The sequence below is a fragment of the Pinus tabuliformis genome, chromosome 7 (genome assembly GCF_031772625.1).
Source record: "Pinus tabuliformis cultivar Carrire ecotype Pingquan chromosome 7, CPIR1, whole genome shotgun sequence".
In the NCBI taxonomy this organism is placed as follows: domain Eukaryota; kingdom Viridiplantae; phylum Streptophyta; class Pinopsida; order Pinales; family Pinaceae; genus Pinus; species Pinus tabuliformis.
Genome location: NC_142293.1, coordinates 1,101,946,841 through 1,101,965,742, shown reverse-complemented (window position 1 = coordinate 1,101,965,742; position 18,902 = coordinate 1,101,946,841). Strand labels below are relative to the sequence as shown.

Here is an 18,902-nt window from a genome sequence, read left to right as displayed (position 1 = left end):
TTCTTAATTTCTTGTTTATGTTTGTGTGAGCTCACTAGTTGTTTATGAATCTTGTTTATCTAGATTAGTTGTTGTTTGAAGAATCAACCTAATTGGCCAAAGTAACCAAGGCACCGAGAGTGCCATTCACCAATTTTCTAGGAGAAGAAGGCCCCAACCTCTTGAGGACTTTGCCTTTTTGCCTTCAACCTTTCAAACACCATACTTCTCCGCTTTCATTTACCCCTTTCCAAGAATAGAATGATGATCCAAGTACATATCAGTTGAAAAGATGAGTAGAAGACTATGAATGACCACTCATCCTTGCTCTCATAGACAGGTAAGGCTATAGTGCATTTTCATCTCTGCAACTAATATTAGGTCTAGATTGACTAGGTTGAGTAAAAGACTACAAGAGTGTCCACTTGCCTAAAGAGGCAATGAAGGCCCTAGTGCATTGGTCATTCTTTTTTATTGAAAACCACTTGATAATCTTCCCAGCATTCGAGTGAACACTTGGCATTTTGAATATGATTGTGTGGAGAACTTGGATTTGTGTGAGAGATCCTACCATATGACAGTCCAAAGTATTCTTAAAGTCAAGTAACAATGATTTCCCAGCTTTTGAGTGAACACTTAGCATTTTGGATATGATTGTGTAGAGAACTTGGATTTGTGTGAGAAATCCCAGTATATGCCAAGTCCGAAGTATTCTTAAGTCAAGTAAGAGTGACTTCATTTCAAGTTTGTGTGCATAATTTAAGAATTTTGTTTCATGCTTCCATAAATTAGATGTTAGTTTTGACTTAGAAACCAATCTAACTTTGATCCTGCACATATTGTACTTGCACCTCACAACTTTACCAACCCTGATTGATAAATTAAATGTAACAGAATTCTAATACAATTGAATTGACCAACAATGGCCTCCAAAGAGCAAAGTGCAAGATAGGGGTATCTCTCTCTCCCAGTAGCAGAGTCTCTGTAAGCCCTAACTCTATGGAGGAAAGAGACCAAGTGGAAAAGGACCTCGAGACAAAATGGGTGGACCCCAAACTTTGCTTAAATAATGGGTTGCAAAATTGTGCATTTGCAGCAGATGATACATCGAAGACGCAAAGTCTGGACTCTCTCCATCATGGCCTAGTCTAACTATAATAAACTAGGTCCCCAAATCTCAAAACCATAGAGAACCATGGGTCTAATAATGGCCTCCATGAGGTGGAGCTTAGACAAGATTTCCTCGAACTATGCCTGGAAGCACTCTCGCTCGATGAGAGCTAAGCACCCGCAGCCTTTATTGAGTCGAGTTTGGAGTGTCTGTGGCATACCAAATCTGGGCCCTTTGGAATATACCCCCAAGAAGGTGTAAGATGCGTTGATCTCAATCTCTGCTCTGCGGTAGTAAAAGTGTAGGCTACAATAGAGTTCTTCGAGGCATTGAAGATCAAAACCTTGGTTTTACCCAGATTGACCTTCAGTTATTGAAGGTCACAGAAACTGGCTAACGCATCAATCTATCTTTGTAATCCCTTTGGAGTAGAGGCCAACAAGACCAAGTGATTAGCAAAGCGAAGCAAGGAGATCAAAACATGGTGCAGTAGGCAACCATCACCCTCTTGTATGTGCTCGTACAAGAAAGGCTCAAGCTCATCAATATAAATCCCAAAAAGAGTTGGAGAGAGGGGACATCCTTGCTTCACCCCAATGGTACTCTGAATGAAGTCTAAAAGACCATGGGCCATCTTGAGATGCCCCAACACTGACTCATAGAGTCTCATGATAGCAGCTAAGAGGATCTTTGATACGCCAATGTTGCGGACTCTTTGGAATAGTGCCTCCTTGAGAACTATGTCAAAAGCTTTCCAGAAATCAAAAAAGCAACTATAAACCCGTGAAAAGCGATGGTAGGCCTCTTCAATGATGGCTCTAAGGAGAAGATGTGATCAATCGTCTGGTAGTCCAGGCAGAAGCCTACTTGTCCTCTAGCTCTGAAATGTCGATTCTCTGGTTCCTCAAAAATCCATTAGGGTAGAACTGTGACATAAAGCTTGGAGAATGTTTGGCGCGCCATGATAGTTTTGTAGTTATTTGAATCAGCACTACTCCCATATTTGTGGATTTGATGGATGATGTGTCTAGCCAATGAGGGGGAGAAGCCTGAACAAACAATGTCATTAAAAAGATTTGTGATATATGACTCAAGCAATCGGATGCCATGCTTGATGAATTCGGCCTGAAACCCATCCTCATGAGTTGCTTTGTCGGTACTCACTTTGGATGCTCTCCTGATGGCCAACTCAAAGAAGAGGTGGCATAAGGTGGGAGGGGAGGGGATGCGAGTGGGGGTTGTCCAGGGATGTCGTAAAGGGAGGTGGTGTGGGAGAACATGGTATGGGGGTGCAGGCTAGGAGAGATGGCGTGATGTCTAGGAAAGAGGGTCCGCCAAAAAACTTCCGAGTAGCAGAGATCATCACAAAGTTCCCATCTTCGATGGGAGAGAAATGTTCGTTTTTTGCAGCGAAGTAGTCTACAGTAAGCTTTGTAGAGGCTCAGGAAGGAATATGGGTCATGGGTAAGCATGCAGTATAGACACTTATGGAAATATTTGCACTCAAATGAGTGGATTTAGAGCCTCGTTGATTATGTATTTTCTTGTTGATATGCATTGCACTCGGTGTCATTTTGATATATTCACCCTTACATGGTATATAGATGTGAAAACTTTGCATATTTTATCTCTAATGGTTTAGAATCATGGTTTTAAATCTTAAAAATAATTTTTTCATTAAAAAAAATATTATTTAATGTATTTTTTTGAAGACCAGTTCATTGAGATCTAACCATTCTAGTTTTTCCAAATCCATTTCAATAACCGATTTGATAGCTAGACTAGATCGACTCCCAATTAAGATTTTAAAACTATGCTTTTGAGGAGCATTTCCTATGATGATGGGCTTGGCATGGGTCTAGAGACCCTTCTCCAGCTCCAAAGCCCTGACACTAACCTTGTGAGCTACATCATTACACTTAAAGCATGATGTGTCCTTGAGATGATATAATGCCCCACATTAGCATTGCACCTCTTTGATGTACATTTGATTTTTCTTAAGGATGATGGATGATGGTGAAGATAATACGAGACCCCTTTGGAGGGGCTTTGGCACCTTCTACCTTGAAGATGTCATGCACTATATTTGATGGTGATGTGGACTTTAGGAGGGTTTTTTGGTGATGAGGCACCACTTTTTGAAAGAGGAGACATGACTTTTGGGATGAGACAAACCCCTTGAGCCATTCATTACACCTTTTATGGAGAGACATGCCTTTTTTATGATGATGTCACCCTTGGAGGCATTTTTACTCACACATGTGAGTTATTTGAGGCTATTTTTCATGTTTATTCATTATAGAGACTACCTTTGGGGGTTGGCATAATGACCTATCCACCTTTTATCATGGATTTTGTATTGTTAGGGGCTTTTACCCTAATTAGAGATTAAATCACTTGCTTGCCTTCATATATATATAGGGGAGTGATTCACCTCGCGAATCATTATCACACTTGGCGATCATTTGTATTTGATACTTATCTTTTCTCCCTTGTGCACTATAGAGCAATAGTTGAGCGATTTTCTCTTTGGAGATTCTTTGTGGTTGGTTCTCTTTTCATAGATGAATATTGGTGATCTTCGATGATATGTGTTATTGCTATGTAAGTTATCTTCTTCCAATCCTGTTTCTTGTTTAAGGTTATTTAATATTATTCACCAAGCTTTCGTCGATGTTTCATACTCTAAATTTTCCTTACACAAAGTTTTCATCAAGTTCTCTTAAGGTGACTTAGGTTTAGCTCCCTCTCTTTATTTGTCCAAGAAAATAGGACACTAGGGTTAGAGGATTAAGGGACACTAGTTTGTCTTTCTTACTTCTTTTAACCCACATCTGTCTTTTTCTTCTAAAGATTATTACTCCCAGACTGCATTAGCCCTAGACTGGGAAAGGCACTAATCTTATCTCTTGTGCCAATCTTTAGAACACTAAAAAATATTTTGTTTACTTGTTCGAAGGAAAATTAAGGTTTATTTACAGAAAAACCATAATCTTCAACATTAATTATCTTAGATATTATTGTCATATGGTTAGGGTTTTGTTTGCAATTAATTGAAAAGGAAAACATATCATTTTACATGCATTTTCCAGCCCTAATTAAGGCTAACGTCTAGGGTTTATGGTGTTATTACATGTATTTTAACCACAGAAAACTTCTTGCAATATATTCTCTTATTTACTCATTATTGTAGCCCTCATTTTACACTTTTTTATCATAGAATATGCAGATAATTTTATCAATGTTATAACCTATTTTATTGCTGCAAATTTTTGAAAAACTAGTTTATGAAAGTCAAGTGTAATTTCTTGATTTTGTATGTTTGGGAACCATTTGAGCCTTTAGTGGTTGACCTAACAATTTAGACTAAGCCATAAGAACCTTTGAACTCTACTTTTGTAATGTCCCTTCCTAAAGTAAATTGTTACAGGTTTATCTATTCTACAATTTTGACAATTTTGGAAGCATGAGGCCCATGGGAATTTTGGAGAGAGACCCATGAAGGAAAATGGGGGCCAAAATGTCTTGTTGGCCAAGTGTGGGGGCCACCCACATGAGGAAATATGCACCACTTTAGAGGGAAGTTCGAATGGCTAGATAGAGAGGGTCAAATTGCTAGTTGGAAGAGGGCCCACATGGGAAACGAGTCTCACGAATTATAAATAGAGGAGGCCCAACCTCATTTGGTACCTTTTGCCTATTGAACTCAATCTTAGTTGCTCGAGTTGTTTAGCTGAGTCACTTGTTCTTTAGCAACGAGCTCTCCAAGCGGAGAACTCACCCTCTCTTTGGTGGACTACAAGTGCCACCCTAGTGAGGTTCCATTCTACCATTCTGGAGGAGTGTTGGAGCATATTCAGGGCATTAATCTCAGTTGTCACTCAGCCACTGCGTACTTTAGGGGTCTTCTGGGGTGCAATTGTCAGAGGAATTTTTGGTGAAGGAAGTATAGGGAGATAATAGTCCTTTGGGGATTTTGGGAGCAAGAGCTTGTTGTTTGAGAGCAGTGTGAGTTGCAGCACCCAAGGCCAGCGCAGAAGCTTCTCATTGGGCACATGTGGGAATTTCTAGGTCAGTTCGTGGAGCGAGTATTTGCTGGGAGAGATAAGGGGTAGTTCGAGGAAGATTATCTCAGCCATTTGGGAGTGTTTTGGAGGGCTCTTTTTGGAGTTACAGGCAGGCCATACTTTTCAGCAGTTGAAGAAGGACGTGGCTCTTGGGAGGCCGAATTTCCGGGGTCAAAACCAGGCCAAACCCTTTCTGGGTTTTTCTAGATTTATTAAGGAGAGGCCAAGATTAATTTGGTAGAATTTTTTGGGCAGTTTTGAGGGGTCAAAAAGGGGTCCCAACTCAGCCAACAGCTAGAGGAGCCAGGGGAATTCAGGCCGAAATTCCGAGCTCAACATTTGGGCAATTCCTTCGTCCGTTATTCTGGGTATTTGGTGGAGAGCCCGGGGTTAATTTCTCGGAATTTTCTGAGCACCGGAGGTGGGGTTTCCAGCAGCGTCTTTGCAGCAGACAACACAGTTTCACAAGGGCAGTGCAAGGCATCATTACAGCAATTATTTTTGCCATTTGGGCTTGACATATTATCATCTGGGCTTGATCACGCTTGCCATTGAGGCAAGCCCAGGTGCACCTCTTCCACATTATTGTACTTTGGTCCCAGTTTATAATAAAATGACTCAGCTGATGGTTATTTTCAGACTTTCTATGGGTGTGCACTAAATGTTTCAATTTCTTGGTGTTGTTTCTATTGTTTGCTTTGCTTATCATTGTTTTTACTAGTTTGGAACGTTACCAATTTTGAAATTGCCATTCTATCCATCCTAAACCCTAATTCCTATTCTTGTCGTTTGGTGGAGTTTATTGTGGAACCCTTACGCAGAATTTAGATTAATTAATTGGATTACTTGAAGCCTCCCTTGTGTTGGATTGTGTTCATCACTAAAATCTAGGGGAGTTGTTGTTGAGGTGATAGTGATAATGGTCCCATTGTTGCCCTCAACCTAATTTGCCTAGTAAGGCTTTGCACTGAGGTGCTAGATTTTGTTGTAGCAAAAATAAAATAAAATAAACATGGGAGAAAGTTCACACCTAGATTAAATCCACCATTTTGAGTAGTCTCTTACATGGATGGCCTTGTTCAATCCCTTTGCTTACATAACAAAAGCTCCAATCCACAAATAATTGTTCACACAAAAGCCTTGTTACCGCAAAATCTAGCAACCTAATGCAAAGCCTCACTAGGTACTCTAGGTTTAGGGTAACAATGAGATCAACCACTACTATCACCATAGTGGTGTTCTCCTATTATTTTGTCGATGGATGTTACCCCCGCAAGGGAGGCTTCCACAATAGGCCTCATAAATTAAGCAATTCAAGGAATCCCAAACTAAATACTCTACTAATAACCTGTTAAATTTATACCCTTGAATGATGTTCGATAAAGGTTTAGGGTAAAAAAGAGGTGACAGGTTCAAAGAACCTATAGCTAAGTCTAAAGGGGTAAGATAAGTCTCGGAGATGTTCAAATAGATTCCAAACAGATGCTACCATTCAATTAATAGAGTGTTGTTATAAATTGGGTTTTAGATGACAATTTTACAACATGCAAATTTATGATAGCAATATAAAAACAACCTATGAAATATCTAAGTCACTTGACATGGGGACACGGGACACGCAGGACACGAGGATTCGAGTGTCAGACACAGGCACGTTGACCCCCCAAAACAGGACATGTTATATAAACATAGATCTAGATTCTACATTGTAAATTTAAAATTTGTAAGTTTTACAAAGTAACATTATGCATACAAATACAATTGTGACAAATTCATCAATGATCCAATAGGAGAAAGACAAGAAACTACAGTTTTCTCATTAAGTCATCAAAATCAAAATGTGTTACATAGGTAGTAGCAATGCCAATGGCAAATAGAAATAGCAAATACAAAACAACTACAAGCCTCAAGGCATTAGGTAGGTCATGAGTCATCAATCATCATCACTATCATCATCATGGTCACCACTGCTCTCCTCTGCTGCATCCTCCTCCTCTGTATCCAATGTCATCTCTGCATCTGTTGGTGTGGAGGATGACCCCTCAACAATATCACCATCATCAAAAGTGACAGGCTCTAGCACTGGCTCATTAAGATCCAAGTTGGCCAATGCCAACTCAACATTGTTGTCCAAACCCATATCATCAAGAAAGACATCCCACATCTTTGTCTTTCCCTTCAATCACTCATCCATCTTCCTATAAATAAGACGAATGTTGGTGTGCACATACACCATTGTCTTTGCCCTAGACTGCTCAAGCCTGCTCTTCTTTACACTATACAAATTTCCATATGTGCTCTAATTCCTCTCGCAATAAGAGGATGAAGTCACCTGAGAGATGAGCCTCATGGCTAACTGTTGTAGAGGAGGGCTTGTTGCCCCATGAGTTGCCCACCAAAAATAGGGCTTCTTAGCCCCCTGTCTCTAATCACATCATATCCTGCAAATCGACCAATGCCAATGGAAAACTCTGCAAAGGCATCCTCCACCTCATTAAGGGATGCTCTACCCTGAAAAATTAGCCTCAATGCATCCTTCCTCCCCTGTGAAATTTTACCATCTATATGAGGAGGGAATTTGCGGGAAGGTCCACAATTCAGCCACTCATGGTTGTAGTATTTTGGGTTCAATGAACGAGCCAAACAAAGCAAAGGTGTGCAATTCTTGTCCCATCTGCTGACAAGAATATCCTATATGGTGGTGAAGAAGGCCTCTAATGATGTCTCACACTCGAGGCACTCACTCTATAAAATAATGGTCCTCACATACTCAATCATGGAATCCCATCCCTCACAAACTTCTCCTAGGATGGGTTGGTCTGTATCTGCAAATCGTAGCAACACAATGATAGGGTCCACAATCTTAATAAGTAGATCTACCCTCTCCCACCAAGCATCATCTAACATTGTGTCCTTCACTCTTTTTGAGGTTGCTTGATCTGTCTTCCTCCAAAAAGACCAAAACTCTGAAATAACCATGGCTCCAAGAGCGGTCTTGACCTCCCTCAACCTCTTCAACATGATGAATGAAGAGGCAAACCGTGTATCTGCAATCTTCAACAATGATAGATTGGTGTACTCCTTGTAGATTGTGAGGGCATTTGTATGATTTTGTACAAAGTTGTGGATATGTCGTGCATCCTCAATAATACTTCCAATCCAAAGCACATCAGAAGCAATAGATTTAAGTGCTAAATTCAAGGAATGGACAATGCAAGGTGTCCAAAATACTTGTGGATATTTAGCTTCCATAATCATGCCAGCAACCTTGCAAATAGGTGCATTATCTGTAATGACTTGCACACAATAATCAACACCTACATCTTCAATAACTTTAATGAGCAACTCACCCATATATTGTGCATCCTTGTATTGTCCAAGAGCATCCACTGATTTCAAGAAAACTGGACCATTCAAGGAAGACACCATGAAGTTGATGAGCGGGTGGCGTCCCAGATCTGCCCATCCATCAGAAACAATACTAACCCCAAATGTTGGCCACGTTGATTTAATAGGCTCAAGCACTTTGTCCACCTCTTTCTTTACCTTATTAAACAATGTGGTTCTAAGCTTCTCTGACCCAGGAGGCGCACACCCTGATGGAGCCCCTTGAGTTAGAGCTCAGCACATTTCAATAAATAAAGGTGAGCGTGCAACATTAAAGGATATGAAGTTTTGATAGAAAAAGAATGCAATGGTGAGATCACGCTCTCCCCGTTTCTCTTTCTGAAAAATCTTGTTCATTTGACCAAGTGCCACTGCCTTTCTTTTTGCTACTTGTCCCCCACAAAAACTCTCAAATGGAAATTTGTTGCTACTTTTCCTCAAGAATGGAAGGGGATCATCATTCTAGATTTTTTTAAATGTTGCAGCCACCTTTGCCACACCAACATTGGCCTCTTTTTCCATTTCTTTCCTCTTAGCTAAAGACACATGTGTACATGCTCCAATTCCACAACCTGGTAAAGCCAACAAATGAGCTTTCACACGGTAATAAGTGCTCATGAAATGATTGTTGCAATAGTTGCATTTCCAAGCAACATTACCTCCTCCCTTCAACTTATTGTCTAGCCCTTGCTCTCTTGTGACATACTTCCACAAGGGATATTTGTTTTCTTGAGCCTGTTGTCTTTCTAAATTAATTATTCCCTTAACATTTGAAGTTGTTGTTGCTGCCCCACTCCAAATAGAGGGACCACTTGCAGACCTTGATGAAATTGGAACAGGAGGGGCATCTCCAATGGGAAGATTCTTCCCCTTCCTTTGCCCCTTCCCTGCTGCCCTTGATTGAGCCATGAATGCTGTAAAAAAAATAAAGAAAAAATGCATAAAATTGTAAAAAAAATGCACATGCAAACCGCAGCAATAAAAATGCAAAAAAAAATAGAAGCAAAATGCACTTACATGTTGCTTGAATCACCTCCAAAATGCTCCCAAACCCTTTGCTAGTCACTCCCACACACCCACAGCAAGAGAGACAGAGAATAGTGAGGGAGAGAAGACCCAAAACTGGGCTTTATGGGTCGCAAGGCATGCAATTCCAAGGGACACGTGTCCCGAAATCAGGACACGGTGGGCACGTTCCTTGGACACACTCGAACATGTTCAGAGGACACGTGTCCCACCAAATCATGTTTGATTCGTAGGATCCGGGACATGTCAAGGGTTTTCAACAAATCCGGTTTCTTATTCAAATATGATATGCCATAAATTTTCAAAGGCTATTTAAAGAGTAAACAAGGGATGAGATTTTCGCAACTTTCAATGGCTGAAAATGCACAAAACAACTAGTAAAAACTAGACATCGGCCCTAAAATTATGGATAAAAATGCATAAAAATGATATTTTTCCTTTTCCATTTTATGATATGCAAACCCTAACCCTAGGACAATAATGTATAGGTAAATTTTAGCTATCAAGTACAGATTTTACCAAACCCTAACCATAGTTTACCATGCAAAAGATTTTTATGATATGCAATCCTAACTCTAGGATTATAATGTATAGGTAAAATTTGGCTATCAAGTACAGATTTTACCAAACCCTAACCATAGTTTACCATGCAAATTTTAAAGTATTCGTACACAATGGCTAGTGCCTTTTCCACCTTAGGTTTATTGAGTCAATACGAGTGAGGTCAAAGGCGAAGGACCCTGGTTGGAGCAAGCTAGATAGAGTATACTCTCAATCAAACCCTGGAGATTTTAAATTTCAATGGAGATTTAAGATCAAGGAATGCAACTCTAGCTTCCTTGATGGATACCATGTGACAAATTTTACAAAGGAGATTTTAGAGCCATAAAATAATCAACATAACATGAAAATGCCATAGACACATTAATTCTACAAATTTGCAGAAGATACTCACAATTAACTTGCACAATTCACCATGGAATCACTTCATCAATCCAAGAAAATAATTCGAAGCCAATTTTATCCTAAGACAATTTGTTATCCTTTAGTGATCCATTGATCCAAGAAGACAAGACTACCAATGCACACGCTTTCACAAAAGGAAATAAAAGAGTGTGTGATCATGATCCTCTCCAAATCGACTTCCCTCTATTTATATGAGGGTAACCAAGTCGATTTGGGATATTTTGACTAAAAAGCCCTAAAATAATATTTGTTTACAAGTGAAGTATGTCACAAGTCGACCTAAAAGATAGTTCTCATAATGATAAAGCATAAGAAATAGCCTCCTTTTACCCCACACGTGAGTAAAAGGTTCTCCAAGCAAAATGTCATTCTCCAAAGATGAAGATCTCCATCAAACAAGGTGCTAGAAGATGCATCCTCAAGCCATACCTCTCCTCAGCCATACATCAACATCAATAAGTCCCACATCATTACTCTACACCATGCAACAGTGATGTCACAAGCCTAGGGCATAATGTCATCATCAAGAAAATGTGTACCATCCCTCCAAAGGGATCACAAGTCAATTTCATCATCAACAAAGTCCGGGAACAACGTAATGTCCATCAAGAAGGTGCAAGGCCATCCTGAGGGCATCCAAGGGTCACTAGGATACATCATCATTCCTAGTAATATCCTAACTTTATTGTGCAACATTTTAGCTTCTAAGGAAGGAGAAGGTGACAAACATCAGTGCTTTGTGCAGAATTTTAGCTCCTTGAGAGGAAGATGACAAACATCAGTGCTTTGTGCAGTGTTTCAGCTTCTAGAGAAGGAGAATATCACAAACATAAGTGCTTTGTGCAATGTTTCAACTTCTCGAGAGGAAGAAAGTGATAAACATCAGTGTTAGATCCATCCCAAAGCCAACGCTCATCTCAAGGTGGTCCATGTTAATGCTTCAAGTTCCTGAAGTACCATCACATTAGACTATACGTCCACATGAAAGTGCTAGAGAAGTGTCAAGCCATCACTCAAGGGACATCAAAAGTACCACGGAAGAGACATCTGAAACATGCCCTAAAAATCAAGTAAAAGCATCATCATAGGTATAGTAACCATAAAGATGTCATAGTGGACATAGCTAATGCAAAAGGCAAAAGAGTACTTCACACAAGCATGGTCTTCAAATGTCTTTCTAGTTGATGATTTGTAAACAAGTTACCATACTTAGACATGGGAGGGTCTTCCAAAGGCTCATTAGGTGCTTCCAACCCTATGGGGAGGAATAGTTCCCAAGCAAACAAATCAATCAATAAGTTCAAGTGACAGGTGAACGTGGAAGGGGTTAACTTCACAAAAGATGCCACAGTCATGGTACCAGCACTCGGAGTTCCAACATCTTGAGTATAAAGACGTGAAGAGGGAGAAATCATGGGAACCCGTTTCCTCATCATATTTTTACCACCCCTATTGTGCATTTTTTTCTTCAATGATTTTTTTTTTCTTTTCATGCATAGTTTGGGTTACAAGCTCATTTGATGGATTCAAATACCCTTTAAAGATGTAGCAGTTTATTTCTCATCAAGATTGGGACATTCAAAGTTCCTTTTATTTAGATAAATCATGATATGCTAGAACTAGGTGAAGGCTAATGAGGGTGGTAGAGCTCAAATTAGGCTCTTGTCCATGCACTATAAATTTGTCTTAGTTATCTTTTGCATTTTAACATTTTCTTTCTTATGTGGCTATATATCCTTTTAACTTTCTTTTAGCTACATCAACCTCTTAAGGACAAAATTTCCAAGCCCCTTCTCAAAGATAAGGATAAAAGGGAGCCAATGCCAATGATAGATAGCAATCAACCTGAAGAATGATCGTGGATATAAGGGATATCCAGAAAGTCGTAATTATGGATTATCACGAGCATGCTATATCAACCAGTGCTTGTTATCTGTGCCCCTTCTGGACAATGGAAAGAAAGGCCTCAAGGCACATTAGGGGCAAGGGATAATCACCAAGGTAAAGTGTGGGAACAAGGCTACAACCAAGAGCGCTCAATCATCCAACTCCACATGTAATCCATACTAGAATGTCCTTAACATTAAATGAAGTGCATGATAAAAAAATGGATAATGTACCTAATAATAAACGACACACCTTTATTAAATAAGTAAACTAGATGATGAAAAGCACTAATTGGGAGGCATAGCTATCTATTGATCAAAGGGTTGTTGGTTCGCAAGCTGCACAAATAGGAGAAAAATTTTCTCCTAGGGGTTACTCAATTGGGTGGGTAACAAGCCTCACACGGTATAAAGGAACAATATTCACAAAATTTACTCCAAGAAGATGTGATGCCCTAATATTATCTCACCCAACAACCATCACAAATGAGGGGAGCCTTCAATACATAGAGTTCTAGGCTCAACCATCTCACAATAAAACAATATTATCCTAGTGATCAAGTTTGGTAGGTTAAACAAATGATAAAATAATGTTACATTGAGATGAATTGGTCATCAAATGATTTTATATCTCTTCACATGAGAGAAGCCAGAGAGCTAGAGCACATCCCAAGATGCTCTATCCAATGAAAGCAATAAAATATTCTCCATGAGAGAGTTGCCTTGGAAGAAAGTGTCTAGGTGGCTGCAACCACTCTCGAAGAAATAGCGAAATAATCTCCAAAGATGTGCACCCTCCAAGATTCCTCCAAGAAAAGTAAGGGACCAAAGTGTGGCCTCCAAGGCTCAACAACCACCAAAAAATAGTAATTCATAAAAGCATATGCATTGGGTCCACATTGACCAAGTAGGGTAACCATAAAATATTCCCCATGAGAAATAGTGCACCCTAAGGAAGCATGTAACCACTCCCCAAAAGTAAGGCGAACTAGCCCAAAGTCATTTTAAACCCTCAACCAAGTGGAAGCAAAGTGGGAACAATAAAAATCAAAGATGCAAGTGGACCACCTAGCAGAGGGCTCCACCTAGGAGAATGCAACAAATTCAACAAAGACATGTGGATAAGTGGATGTGAGTGGAATAAATTAATGAGGGCAAGGATGCATGCATAACTAACCCTCAAACCATGTGCAAGCTCAACCAATTCCATAGGAATGTGGGCAAAAAGATAAGGCTATAGCCTAGTCATATACAACTTATCCTCATATGGTACAATAGTTGAAGGATGCCTTAACATATGTGCCAAGGGGGGAGTGTCACCTTCAAGTATTGTACCATATGAGGATAAGTTGTATTCCCCAGTGCTCTATTATTTCTTCTTCTTCTTCTTCTTTTCTTTCTTTGAAAATAAATATAACTTGGGGAATAAGGCCTCAATGAAGGTCTAGAACATTGAAGTATAATAGGCCAATAATGGAGCACTCAAACCAGGATTTGTGCTTAAATAATCAGCAATGAAAATACCCCAAGTGAATTTGATTTGTTCACACATGCAAGTGGTGAAATAATGCAATATGGCAAATGAAAAGTTAATTATGAAGGGAAAGCTATATGAATGTGGGTGAAATGACTCATGCACCCTCTAGGAATGGGATATGGTGAAGTGTGAGTGTACTATGGAATGTGGTTTTCACTTTGCACCAAGGTACAACTAGTAATATGTTGGTAAATGAAAGATACCAAGGCAAAATGATGCAAAAGTGATGAAATGTGAGTGTGTAAAGGTAAAACATTAGGAAAATACCCCACCATGAGAACACCAACAACTAAGAACAAAACCCAATGAAGGTAGTGACTATATCAACATGAGCAAGAAGAACAACAAGATGGTCACCTCAACTATGATCAACCATGGAATAGCACTTGATATGCCACCAAAGCAAACTCCACCAACAGTACAAACATGAGCAATCCATCAAATATATTGAAGATAATAAAAGGGTATGATGACCTAATCATGCCAAGTCATCCTGCATGAATGCCACCTGCCCCCCTGGTTGGCTAAGGATCATACAAACCATAAGGGTAGCAACGAGGCTAACATGAACAACATGATAATGCTCTTGATCTACAACTAGTACATAGAAGATCCACAAGTGTCATCCTATAAGATGTCATGAAAATGGTCCTCATACACCAAATTCAAAATATGGTGTGACAAGACCAAAATTTATCCTTGGCCTAATCAAAGTCAATGGTCACCAAGTTATTTGTATCCTCTAAACTAGTAAGTTGTGTGTGCTATGAATTGGTCAATGATAGCTTGATGTTGAAATCAGATATATAAAAGCTAGTTCAAACACTAACACCACAACACCTCTTAGGGCTAGGGCCCATCCCCATGACCATCCCTCATTATCATATCAAGTAGCAGGACAACTATAGCTCCTTCACCTCTATGACGATGAGTACGGGCAAAGGGTCATTACCCAATCCTAGATTCTTTGAATATAGTGTTGCTAAATCGCTATTCCGGAGTCCTACTTTATGAGGTATTATGGCTACTCATCAAAATGCCCAACAATTAAAACACTTAAATGCACTATTCAAAGCTCGTGAGAAATTGGTCATTAGTGAAAGGCACTCATGGGACATGAGTCATACATTAATGATTTTGAATATGCAATTATTCCCAAAAATTGATATTTCATAATGTTGGACTTTGAAAGCCCCTCACATACTTAGTGTGGACCCTCTTTAGCATAATTGACATTTATAGAAGTTTTTGGTGGTTTAAAAGCATGAGAAGTGATTCAAATGCCAAATGATCTCTAACTTTTCATGAGAAAATATTTCTTGGATGCAGTATTACTAATTTAGCTGATATGGAAGAGTGAGAATACAAAATCTAGAAAATTCCTGATGAGACACATAATGTACCTCCCATAATTTTTTTCACACCCTATGCAATCAGATGCATTTCATTTTATTTATTTATATGTATGGGAAACCACGTTAATATGCATTGGTCCGCTTTATCATTATGATACTTAAGCTTAGACGATAGTGATGACAAAGTGGACCCACAAAAGCTTTGCTGATCATGATATTATGCCAAGTCTGTGAGCTGTTTAAGATTTGTACCAAAGAGACTTGAAGGTAGAAAAGAAATTACAAACATAGTTAATAGTGGATGTTGCAACTTGTTAACATGATTTCTCATTTCTTTGTGTTAACCAAGATTTGACTGATTTCCAGATGTAGCTAGCTTTTCATAACTAGAATCTGGGACAGATGCTATTTGATGATATTTAAAGCAAATCAAATAAGTGTCCATCCAAAAACCAAACAAAAGCTATTTGAATTTCCATTATTAACATAAAGTCCGCATAAACAGAAAGAGCACCAAAAGAAGCTCTATGAGTATGCTAATGATATATGTCATGACCCACCTTGGCATATCCATATTTATGTAAACTGAAGTTATCGTATTATATACTTTCTAAATAATCCGATTTACTTAAAATGGAGGCTATGAAAAATCATTAATGTCTTTTAGGCATGGGAATTGCTGTTGTATTTAATATATCATTTGATCATTGAGATTCAGCTAAATGACCAATGGGATTTTGAACCCATGACGTATACAATAGTTAGAATTCCAAGAATTAAAATCGGTTAGAGAAATTGTTCAAACACTATAGAGGTAGACATATCAACATTTCAACCACTGAGAGGCTTTCATGCTGCAACTACGTGGTAATGGGCAACGGTAGGATAGAAATTGATCATCACAGTTGGGAAAACAGCTTTCTTTGCATTAAAAAATGACTTCATATACAAGGTTAGTGCCACTGCTTAATTTAGGACTGCAAGGATGAAGGTTGTATGCCACACATCTAGTTAGAAGTTAGAACCCTTCTTATTTCCTACCTGTGAAGTGGATTAGAAGCATAATCAGATTGTGATTATAATTCCTCCATCAATTCCCCTTTTCGACGTTACAGGCATGCTTGAGGAAAAGGGAAAGCTTCTTCCAACATTATTCATTCTGCTGATCAGTATTCATCATCAAACTCTCCCTTGTTCACATTGCCTCTTGTCACTGATATAAAATCTGGGACCCTAGAGTATGAACTTATTCTTGAGATTGCAATGGCCATGAAAACTTTTATTTTCTGAATCAATGAAGCATCCCTAGGTAGGAAGCTCCCATGGACGGAGTGGAAGTTTGCCTGTCAGAAATTCTGCCATTTGTAATATGGAAGGTTTCTTTTATAGTTGGTGCCCATTTCTCATATAAAAGTTATTGTAGCATTAATGTGTTATACTGAGAGATGATGAGGTCTGACTTATAGATCTGTGCACAAACACGAACAAGAAGTCTTAATTATGAAAGTGCTGGGAGATCATAGGCCCAGTCCTCGGGATTGATGGGCTGTAGGTAGAGCCAAAGTATTTTGTATTCATATACATGCCTAAGTGGTGCACCATATTTATTCCAGATAACTGTCATGCAAAGGTCTCTTTGCTCTTTACTTCTGTTAAAACTTGAACTATATGTGACTTCCATTAATAACTTTAGATATACGGTCTGCTTTTATTACACAGTAGTGATAAGAGTAGATATATGGTATCTGCTATGTTATTTAGCATAGTTGCGGGGAAGTGAACTGATGTGCATTATTTCATATAACGGGTTATCATAACCACACAGCTTGTGACAATGTCGGAAATCAAGAATGCCCAGATATGGTGAATACTTCAAAGGAAATCAAATTATATGAATAAAATTATAACTCGAATGCTTGAATTACAGAGTGAAAGCAAACATCCAAATTTCTGGTCAAGACAATACTTTGGGAGAACTGGCTTATTAAGTTAGGCAAAATCTCCCATTATACATGATTACAATGCTTACCTTCTCGATAAATATTTATCTCCATTTAGATTTGTCTGTCTTAAAAAACTCCTCCTTGCATAACCTTCACCAAATTTCAAGACATTATAGCGAGAAGTAATCATAGTTTAAGAGCTACAATAGAGAAACCACAATAAACTAGTGGCAGAGCTGATTAAGGCCTTTGATCTTTGGAAACAATTATGGGGATTGCATTAAGAGGTCAAGACATAACGGCACACAAATGGAAACAGTTACCGCAGGTTAAAAAATACTGCACGAAACTAAATTCAGCATCGTGGACTTCTTGTGCATTTAAGAACAGAATAGCAGCAAACACCGAAAGTTGACACATACTCACTAGACCTAATACATTCAAGTGGCCTGTGAGTCCTAATCCGAAACATCGATGAATAGTATAAAACAGTGGCTAGGGAAATTTGGCTCATATGTTCCAAAATCCCGTGGTTGTATCGGGTTTGCCGGGCAAAGAAGAGACCGATATTTCGATTCAAATTCGCAGTACAAGGGTCCCATAAAACAAATATACATTTTTACATTTTGATAGTCATTTACACACAAAAAAGGTTAAAATATAACAATGATAGGAATGCCTGAGATCGTAACTTTGTATGAGATTCTAGGGGCAACCCAATACTAGCGAAAGAACAGGGCACTGGATGGAGTGGTAATAACAATGAGAAAGTATCCGTACCTTGGCCGTCCCAGCGCTTGATCTCTTCATTTTTTCACCTTTGCAATAGTAATTGAAACTCCACGGGCAGAACAAGCTTCAGATGATGTTTTTTCTCGTTGGGTATCGTGATCTTGAACCCTCGCCCGCCCTCACAAAAGAAAACTTTTCACCTTATACCGGATGTACTTTACGAGAAAGAGACAGGGTCACAAATAAGGAATTAGACCACCATAGTTGCTGTCATTGCCAGTGCCACTGATGTCGGACAGTATTGGATTCAAATTATGTGTCACCTCAATCGTATGCTCTGCTCCGCCCCGCCCCGCTCCGAAATAAAGAACTTCTGTGCGCCTGGTACAGTTGTATAACCACGCACGTACGTTAAAATTGCAGAGGCCTCTTTAGACTTAACACGTGATACCGATACTGTGTCCGGTTTTGGTGGTTTGGTTTTTACATAGTATGATCGGTTCTTATACCTTTTCGCGCTGAACTATGTCCACCATGCAAAAGCTGCATTTTTGGTGGACTTTTGTATGGTCCAACTATGAGTAATATGATATCTTTTATTGAGGTGCACAAGACTCGGGAGTCTAAGGGACCAAAATTCTACATTGAACAAAGATATCATAATTTCATGTTTCTTTTTAAAACCGTCTTTTCATCAAAAAATTTGTTGTTGGGTGAAGTCTTGTTTTATGAGAGATTTTTCGGCGTAAATCACAAGATCTATCATTTGTGGACGCGTTTTGAACTAACTAGGGTGGTTCATCATCAGGACAAGTCTTGTTTTCTCAAACAGTTTGCTCAAATTATCCACCTTTAGACCACTTTCAAACTGATTATGAATCTCTTTATAAGTCATTGACATTCCATCATAAAA

The 18,902-nt window shown here is 39.0% G+C and overlaps 1 protein-coding gene across 1 annotated transcript in view; it reads right to left on the bottom strand.

The window, feature by feature from the left end:
• The window catches only part of LOC149251400 (golgi-to-ER traffic-like protein), a 400,402-nt gene extending 381,867 nt beyond the window's left edge, over positions 1–18,535 (bottom strand). Inside the window, exon 1 of the mRNA XM_089459410.1 lies at positions 18,038–18,535. Coding sequence (XP_089315536.1) covers positions 18,038–18,067 — 30 coding nt within the window. The 5' untranslated portion in view covers positions 18,068–18,535. The remainder of the gene's footprint in view (positions 1–18,037) is intronic.
• Positions 18,536–18,902: the final 367 nt, after the last annotated feature.